This window comes from Palaemon carinicauda, chromosome 15 (assembly GCF_036898095.1).
Source record: "Palaemon carinicauda isolate YSFRI2023 chromosome 15, ASM3689809v2, whole genome shotgun sequence".
Classification (NCBI taxonomy): Eukaryota; Metazoa; Arthropoda; class Malacostraca; order Decapoda; family Palaemonidae; genus Palaemon; species Palaemon carinicauda.
Genome location: NC_090739.1, coordinates 2,708,811 through 2,719,140, shown reverse-complemented (window position 1 = coordinate 2,719,140; position 10,330 = coordinate 2,708,811). Strand labels below are relative to the sequence as shown.

Below are 10,330 nucleotides of genomic sequence, written 5' to 3'. Positions count from 1 at the left end.
TCAGTATATATTTGTACATCTATGGTCATGAAATTCCTTGTGTCAAGGAAGCATATTTCTAAGGTTTAATTTATGATAGGAAATTTATTGGGCTCAATACCACAAACCTATGAAAGTAATGGTTCTTTAATTTTGAGTATTCTAAAATATCCTCACTCTAACTGTGGAGCCAAGAGAGATGTAACTTTAAAACTCCATAAAGTTATGGATATTTGAGATATGAAATATTTTTTTGGGTTATATCTGCCATCTTAGAATGTTCAGTTTTGTCCACCATGCATGTGTTTAGCTATGCAAATCGGGCATTTTAATGTAGCCTGCCATTTGATGCTGGAGATAACGCATCTTAATTTACGTTACCAGATATCTCTACTTAATTATTGTGTTTTAGATATAAAGATTCCCCATTCCATGTTCGTACAGCAGGAAGTAAATATTTTGATTTCATGCAAATTCTACCTTTAACAATTTGGAAAAATTAAATCTTCAAGCGATCCTGTATACTTTTTATATTTATCTTTATACCTACTTAGAGTTTATTGTTAAATTTTCCAGTATTTGGATGGGTGAAGAAGGTTATATCAGTCCACAAGTACGGTCCTTTTTAAGACCTATATCAGAGCATGTCAATGCAATATACATATCTATCATGAGCTTTAACTCCAATGCTCCTTTCTGTTATGAAAGTTTAGTGCTAGTTTTGGTTGAAGCAGTTCCCACTAGTGAAACAAATTTGAAGGCTGAGGTTTACGTCAATGTCTGAGTATATTCAAAGTCCCCCACATACTACAATCGCTATCTATTATGACCTAATAGTTCTTTGCTCTTTCGTGTTGAAAATTTGATGGTAGTTATACATGCACAAGTGCAATGGAAGCAAAGTTTTATTATGTTGGGTTCCTCCCCATATGATCTTTTATTGAAGCTGTAGGTCAGGTCATCTGTAATAGTTAACAGCAGTAAATGCTTTATATTATGACTATTCCTATATCAGAGTTTGTTGCAGTACTAATAGCTTGCAGTAGATCTCCCCAAAAGGAAAAAAATTAGTTTGAGAAATCCTCATTGACATATAGTGTGATGCTAAGAAAAAAGATGGTTATTCTCATACTAGTTTTTATGTGGTTAACTCATTCAACAGTTATTACAGTCCATCCGAGTTCTACTAAATTTTTGGCCAAGGAACATAGATGACAGTAAGGCAAACATTATCACAACAAGTAGATTGCATAAAAAGGTATCTATTGGGAGAGAGAATTCGTTTAAATCAATTGGAATTTCTATCATACAGATGGATTGGTTAGAAATGAATATTGTTGAATTGGTTTGAGACTTACTTCTTATAATTTTATCACAGAATATTGATCTGAAACTTATTTTAAACTAATCACTCTTGTTTGTACTTTAATTTTATGCTTTTAATAAAGTTCTCAATAGGATTTTGTGACATACAATTGAGAAAAAGTTAGCTTTAATCGTAAACATCACAGTTTCTTGCCCCTTATCAACAGTATATACTGTAAGATCAGCATTTCAAGACACTTGCACCAATACACTATATTATAGAAGCTTCTTAACTTGAGATTTGTAGATTAGGTTAATGTTCACGGTTACATGTGTAGCAGTAACATTTAGGGAAATGTAGCACGACTATGAAATATTTTTCCATAGATAAAGCACACCAAATAAGTTGCAAATAAAACAGCGTATGAAATGCCTTCTTTTCCTTCCTTTATTTCTGAACCCAAGAGAATTTTGGTGATATGGGTTTAAATACTGTTAATGTGATGATTGTAGCTAGTGGACTTTAACTCTTGGGTACATATAACTTTCTCAATGTAGATGGTAAATTAGCTGATAAAAGAAGAGTATATCTTTATTTACACTTCTTAATTGGTACTTCCCAGGTTTCTGGTTCCCAAAGAGAGAAATCTTACTCTAGAGCTCAGAGAATTAAGGAATTTTTGAAAGGACTTGATGGAATACATACTCTAATGCACATATACAATTTTATTTTTTAACAGCACAGTTTCATTACTGTCATTTCATTGATCCATTTGTAAATGATGTGGCTATAAAGTAAGATCATCATTGCTATTGATAACGAACGTACACATACAATAAATTTGGACCTTTAAGTACTTTACTCTACTGTGCAAAAACACACGTTAAGTTGCTGGAATGAATTGATGACTTTCAGTAATCTATGAGTGTTAAGGATTTTATCATGGCTGATTAACAGCTATTGGTTCTTTCAAGACCTGCCATCCGAACTTGATGCCACCATGCACCTTGACTTGGAACTGCTGATGATGAGGCGAACTCCTCACAAGCAGTCAAGTGCATGGCACTGCATGGAGTCTGAGCTATATTTATGGGTATTCTAGGTGCACTAAGAGTAGACATGCTAACATTTGAGGAGCCCCAGCTTCCAACAATTGAAACATGAGGTTTGAAATCTACCTCAGCTCTGCCTCCAATTAAATGTTGGTGGGGAGGTTGAGGTTGTATTTGCGACGTTATTTGCATTTGGTTTTGAGATAGATTCAACTGTTGGGGGCTGTGAGATAATGGGCTACAAACTGAGGCTTCTCTAATATTCCTCCCATTTTGCGATTGGTTGTTATCATCTTCCATATCGCTCGTAGGCCAGTGTCTCAATAGAAGATCTTCAGGATGTACCCCAAACTTTGGTTGAAGGTGGGATCTTGGGATGTTGTTATAGTTTCTCATTGAAGTGATGTCATGTGACGATGGTAAAAATTCTCGAGGGGGCGTTAAGTTCCCATTAGTGTCAAGTATCTGATAGTTCTCAAGATGGTTTTGGATCCCACTACAGTCGTAAACTGCATCATGTTCAAAATTTGGTTCAATTTTCATACGTTTCAAAGGAGACTGCACTACATCATCAGATACCATGTGCGTGTAAGGTGATGCAGGATTTGCTGGAATAGGTTGTTGGAATGGAGTAGAGTTTCGATCTTGGTGTTGGAAAGGGGTACCTGTGTCCCTTTGTGGATGTGGAAATAACACTGATTCTTTATTTGACTCTTGTAAGGATGTCAAATCTCGTCTTTGTTTTTGAAATGGCACAGGTTCTCTATTTGGTTGTTGGAATGCTATTCCAGTTTCTCTGTTCTGCTGGTGGAATGCTGTAGACTCTCTAATTGACTGTTGAAATGACATGCTTCTGTTTGTTTGTTGGTAGGTAGCAATATTTCTGATTGGTTGCTGAAATGGCGTAGGGTCTCTGCTTGGTTGCTGAAAAGGAGTAGAATCTCTGCTTGGTTGCTGAAAAGGAGTAGAATCTCTGCTTGGTTGCTGGAAAGGCGTAGATTCTCTGCGTGGTTGCTGGAAAGGCGTAGATTCTCTGCGTGGTTGCTGAAAAGACGTAGATTCTCTATTTGACATCTGAAATGGCACGGATTCTCCATTTAGCTGCTGGAAGTTTTTTGTATCTCTATTTTGTTGCCTGTGTGGCATACATTCTCCATTTAGTTGCTGAAATGATGATGACTCTTCTATCGGATGTTCAAATTGTGAAGTGTGTCTGCTTGGCTGATGGAATGGTGCGGACTCTCTGATTGGCTGCTGGAACGACATGTGGTCTGCGGCCGAGTGCTGGAGTGATACTGAATCCCTGTTCTGCGTATTAAATGTTATGGAATCCCTTCTTTGTTGTTGGTAAGCTATAGCTATGTCCTTGTTTTGTTGGAATGGTGTGGTATTTGGGCTTGCCTGCTGATAAGGCCTGGTATCTATGTTTGCCTGCTGTAGTGGCATCGAGTCCATCTGTTGATGTTGAACTAGAGATGGGTCATTGCTTGACTGGTAAGAAGTAGGATCTCCATCTGAATGTTGGGAGGGAGGAGACATTCGACTTGGCTGATGTGAAAGTTTTGGAGAAACCCTAAAGTCCACAGGTTTATCATTTGAGCAGTTAGGCCAGGGTACCTGCAAAATAGAAGGTTTTTTATTGCTGAATAAAAACATTAATTTTTTTCATAACGTGAGAATTTTTCAGAATATTCTGTTTAATCAATTACATAAAATTTAGTTCAATCGACTTTATTTTTAAATTAACTTTTATGTTTTAATTTGAATATGCTTTTGAATATGGGGATATATTCGATAACAAAGTACACTTGCTCTCAGTGCATATATTTTTTTTCAATATTAAACTGTTTCTTCTAATGGGTTGCTCCAAGGAAGAACAATACACCCTTCAAGTACTGAATCATGGGGGGAATTCCCTTGTGCAGTACTATTTCCATAACATCAGGTGCTGTAAACCTCTTCACAGAAGGCTTATCTGCAGCACATCAAATCTTCCTACACACAATGCACCACTCTTGTACTTCCTGGATATCAAGACACCAATACTATTTTCATACCATCAGTTGCTTTAAACTTCACAGAAACCTTATCTGCAGCACATTGAAAACTTCCAACATACAATGCACCACTCTTGTACTTTCTGAATATCAAGACAAATTCTTTTGTGTCATATCTTTCATTCTAAGTATTCAACTCTTTGTAGGCCTTTTGGCCACCTCCAAGCACTTATAAATTATACAAGCCTTTTTCCTACGTTATTGGCATCCAATATTTCCACGTGATAAAATCATCTCAAGATACTCTAATCTAACATTTCCGTCAAATTTTTATCATAAATTTTGTGTATCTCCACTTGTGTGGAGCCTCTCTTACGATTTGCTCACAGCCTGATTCAGAAGTAAAGTCTAATGCTCTTTAAGTCATTGCAATCAATTGGAGAAACTGAATTTAACCACTCCCTATAGTCAACATTGAAAGAGGCATTTCTGCCATCATCTTGTATCTTAGATATAGTTGCAAGAAGACATTTCAACTCACATGAACACTCTCTCTCTCTCTCTCTCTCTCTCTCTCTCTCTCTCTCTCTCTCTATGTATCTGCGTCTGTGGGTATGTGTGCACACAGGATGTCCATCATGGACTCCACAAGTAAAGTATGATTGTTCCAGTATAGAATTTGTCTTAGATTTTTCCCTAATGCTATTAGGTAAACGGATTAATATTAGAGAGAAAAAAGGGAAGTTGAGAGAGAGAGAGAGAGAGAGAGAGAGAGAGAGAGAGAGAGAGAGAGAGAATGGAAGGGGACACTTACTTGTCCTTCTACAGATGGATTAGGATTATCGTGATGTGGTTCCTTATCGTTTATACCACTGTTTCCATCTGGTGAGCTTACTGACTCCTCTTCTGGAGAAGGCGAGTTGCTGGTCGTAGCTGCTGCAGAGTTTTCTACTGGCTGTAAAAGGTAGTCTTTGGGTCCCGTGGTCGATACTGTTGTTACTTGAGCCCTGCAAATAGTGGTGTCATAGTTGAATTTGCACATATTATTATTATTATTATTATTATTATTATTATTATTATTATTATTATTATTATTATTACCTAAAGGTACAACCCTAGTTGGAAAAGCAGGATGCTATAAGTCCAAGTGCTCCAACAGAGAACAATAGCACAGTAAGGAAAGGAAATAAGGAAGTAAAACTATATGAGAAGTAATGATCAATTAGGATAAAATATTTTAAAAACAGTAATAACATTAAAATAGATAAAATTATATATTGCACTTGTAATATGTACAATATTTAACTAATTGAAGTGTGGATTAGATATGGTTTCTTGTGTTGTACATACAAATGTGGAATAAGAAAAGGATTTTTTTTTATTATATACTTTTTTTTTATTATAGACTGCTATAAGTGTGGATACTCTTGTTATTTGATTTACTGTTTTGATTTATGTTGATCGAATAGTTTATATTTGTTACGATCGTTTGATTTATTTGAGCTTTCGTTTGCAATATTGAGATGAACGTAACCTAGCAACTTATTTTGTTATATTTTTCATACAATTTTGTGAAGTCTTCAGTGACAATGCATCCCAATATGACTGGACTTTTTTGCATCTAAAACTCTGGATTCTGGACATAAGTCAGAGGTAGTAGGTTGGTCAGGACATCAGCCATCTGTTGAAATACTACCACTTCAGAGTTATAGGGTCCTTTGACTGGCCAGACAGTACTATATTGGATCCTTCTTTCTGGTTACGGATCATTTTCATTTTCCCTACACATACACAGAATAGTCTGGCATATTCTTTACATATTCTCGTCTGTCCTCATACAGCTGACAACACTGAGATTACCAAACAATTCTTCCTCGCTCAAAGGGTTAGCTACTGCTATGTAATTGTTCAGTGGCTACTTACCTCTTGGTAAGGGTAGAAGAGACTCCTTAGCTATGGTAAGCAGCTCTTCTAGGAAAAGGACACTCCAAAATCAAACCATTGTTATCTGGTCTTGGACAGTACCATAGCTTATATACCATGGACTTTCACTGTCTTGGGGTAGAGTTCTGTTGCTTGAGGGTATGCTATTTTATCTCATTTCTTTTCCTCTTGTTTTTTAAAGGTTTTATAGTTTATATATGATATATTTATTTTTATGCTGTTACTGCTCTTAATTTTTTTTTTATTTTAATTGTTATTTAATTTTCTTATTTCCTTGTTTCCTTTCCTCACTGGGCTATTTTCCCTGTTTGAGCCCTCGGGCTTATAGCATTCTGCTTTTCCAACAAGGGTTGTAGCTTAGTCAGTAATAATCGGATATTGCATGTTTGAAAATATTTTATGATGAATCTAGAATTGGTTATCAAGGAAAGACACTGAATTGTTTTGGGTTTGTTAGTTATCTTTAATCTAGAAGACAGCTTCTGTAATGATACTGTATACACTGTAGTTTTTAAGATGTTTTATAGCATATTTTAGACCAAAATATTTTGTTTGCAACATCACTTATGTTTATTCTTTAGTTATAGGTACCGGTATATCGAGTTATTAATATTATTTTCTTCAAATACCATTATTAAAAGATTTTTTTGCCTAAAACCTTCATGTAAATGTGTGACCTTATCTGAATTTGACTAAAACCTTCATGTAAATGTGTGACCTTATCTGAATTTGACTAAAACCTTCATGTAAATGTGTGACCTTATCTTAATTCAATTTTAAGCTCTCATTTAACCTTTTTTGGGGGATGATAGAGCTTAATAGGGAATTCAGATAAGGTCACACATGTACATGAAGCTTTTAGTCACAAAGTTCTTTTAATAATGTTATGTGAATATAATAATATTGATTACTAGATATACCTGTATCTATAACTAAAGTATAAACATAAGTGGTGTTGAAAACAAAGAAATGTTGTCCTAAAATATGCTATAAAACGTCTTCAAAAACTACAGTATAGATAGTATCATTACAGAAGCTGTCTTCTTGATTAAAGATAATTAACCAACGCAAACGTGTATATATATATATATATGTGTGTGTGTATATATATATATATATATGTGTGTATATATATATATGTGTGTATATGTATATATATATATATGTGTGTGTGTATATATATATATATATATATATAAAAGACAAATGTTAGAAAATCAATGATTTAAAAACCAAGATACAAAACATTTGCTGCTATTCTGGATTAAATTATGATCCTACATTTTTTAACGTACCACATATACTATTAAGTAGGGCTGTTTGGTGGATCAGCATTTTGTGGTTTCCGGCTTTACTCAAATGATTAGTGTTTAGTGTCAGGAAAGAAACTGAGAAGTTGAAAGGCTGAGAAAAAACTGTTTATCAATAAGTGCATTTATGATAAGTTTTAACTTCCGGAGTTCCACAAATTTGACGTAGATTTGCAAATTGATTAAAAATTGGGCCACAACTGGGATAAATCTTTTAAAGAAACTGAGAAGGTAAGAAAAAACTGCTAATCAAAATAAGTGCATTTATGATAAGTTTTAACTTCTGGAGTTCCACAAATTGGACGTAGATTAGGAAATTGATTAAAAAATGGGCCACAACTGTGATGAATCTTTTGGGTAATATTGAGCCTTACTAAAAGAAAAAGTAAGACTACTGAATGCCTAATTATTATTATTATTATTATTATTATTATTATTATTATTATTATTATTATTATTATTATTATAACTAATTTTGACAAAGTTAACCATTATTGCTTATCACTTTTTAACAATTTTAGGCTGGGTATTTATGCTTCTATGGAGAGTATGGTGTCATTTCACGTACATATACAGTAAATATATATGTATATATATATATATATATATATATATATGTTTATATATATACGCATACAGGTCTGATTATCATCCACTATAGTCAGCTAACAACTCGATACCTGATATATAATTTACAGCTTTGGTCAACAGCTGTACTCTCTCTCTCTCTCTCTCTCTCTCTCTCTCTCTCTCTCTCTCATTCAGTTTTACTTTTCTCTCCTTGTATTTCTTACCTCGATTCTATTCTAATCTCTCTCTCTCTCTCTCTCTCTCTCTCTCTCTCTCTCTCTATATATATATATATACATACATATATACATGTATATATATATATATATATATAGACAGGTATATATACACACACACATATATATATATATATATAGACAGGTATATATATACACACACATATATATATATATATATATATTTATGTATATATACATATATTTATGCATATATATATATATGTATATATATATAAAATATATATATATATATATGTATATATATATATATCTATATATATATATATATATATATATTTATGTATATATATACATATATATATACACATACATACACATTTGGAGAATTAACTCACCTCCTTACTCGTTGTTGGTGCTTCATGAGATCTCGTCTTTTGATAGTAAAGGAACAGTACTGACACGTGCAATTCTCGTAAGGACATTTTCCCTTGTGTCCTCTTTTCAAAACCCAGATGTCGTGATTCCTGCATTTGTCGCACACCTGTCGAAATGAGGAGTCATTAGATTTCTTGAAAATAGTAACGTATATATAGTATCCAGTTATTATTATTGTTATTATTATTATTATTATTATTATTATTATTATTATTATTATTGTTATCATCATTATTATTATTTATATTATTATTATTATTATTATTATTATTTTTATTATTTTATTATTATTATTATGATTATTATTATTATTATTATTATTAGACAAGCTACAACCCTAGTTGGAAAAGTAGGATGCTATAAGCCCATGGGCTCCAACAGGAAAAAAAAATATGTCTTGCAGATTTCGAGTTTATCTTGTGGTTTCTGAGAGGCTTTTGGGTTTGCTTAAAATGAACATTAAATATTGTATGTACATGCATGTGTGTATGCATATATATATATATATATATATATATATATACATATATAAGGGTTGATTTTAATTAAACGAAATTATTTAAATCAAGTGTTTTAAATTACAAAAAAACCCTGATTTAAATCAAAATTAGATATCCTTTCAGAAATTGTATTGAAAAAGTGAAAACTTTATAAACTAGTTACTATTTATAATTAATGCAACAAATGAACAAAATCCTAGTTAATTCTTATATTTTGGGTAAACTTTGTGTTCTTAAGAAATGGAGTGGTTGCAATCATAGAAATTATAAAGGTCTTGAGTTTTTAACAGTGTTAAAAGGAATTACAAATTTGGTTGCTAGTGCAGTACGTACATGGAAAAGTCCTTAATATGTTTTTGATTTTATCTATTACTGTGTAGTGTATGATAAAATCATCAAATTGCTGTATATTTGTATCACTGTTTGATTGCAGTTTCTCTCTCTCTCTTTTTTTTTTTAAAGGAAACTATAGTAAGTGTCTTTTATAGAGGTGCATTTGCACCTACTGATCGCTGATTGGTTAGAATTATCTTGTCCAACCAATCAGCGATCAGGAAACTTTTTCGAGCTAAAAGGGCACCGCTGCGAGTCTGTGCAAATCTGCCTTGCTAGAAAAAATTAACTATAGTTATTATAACTTGTCCCATATTAAATCATGAGCCCGAGTTTGGGTTTTTAAGAGAAAAACTCATCTTGAAAATGTATATTAAAGTATGGTTTCATTTAACATTGATGTAGATTAATACCAGAAAATTCCTCAAAAGACTGAAACAAATAATCAGCAGCAGGAAATAAATATTATTATAAAGATCACTTAAATCGAATAAATTGATTTAAATTAAAAAAAAATCTGATTGAAATCAAGTAAATGAAGTTTTGGTTTTATCAGAAAAATCAGGATTTTTTTTAACCCTGATATATATATATATATATATATATATAGCATCAAAAGCTCTTGAGTTACAGAAATGCTTTATTTTAGATTCCATTGTGAAACTAAGAATCTGAGCAATATAGAAATTGATCTATTTGTAGCC

The 10,330-nt window shown here is 32.7% G+C and overlaps 1 protein-coding gene across 2 annotated transcripts in view; it reads right to left on the bottom strand.

The window, feature by feature from the left end:
* Positions 1-233: 233 nt before the first annotated feature.
* The window catches only part of LOC137654436 (PAX-interacting protein 1-like), a 128,159-nt gene continuing 118,062 nt past the window's right edge, over positions 234-10,330 (bottom strand). The window contains exons 3-5 of one of the 2 annotated variants that reach the window (XM_068388056.1): positions 8,754-8,899; positions 5,149-5,341; positions 234-3,954 (exon numbers count right to left, since the gene is read on the bottom strand). In XM_068388056.1, the coding sequence (XP_068244157.1) occupies positions 2,236-3,954; positions 5,149-5,341; positions 8,754-8,899 (2,058 nt within the window). In that variant the 3' untranslated portion in view covers positions 234-2,235. The remainder of the gene's footprint in view (positions 3,955-5,148; positions 5,342-8,753; positions 8,900-10,330) is intronic. The other variant, XM_068388055.1, reaches the window with a different exon arrangement.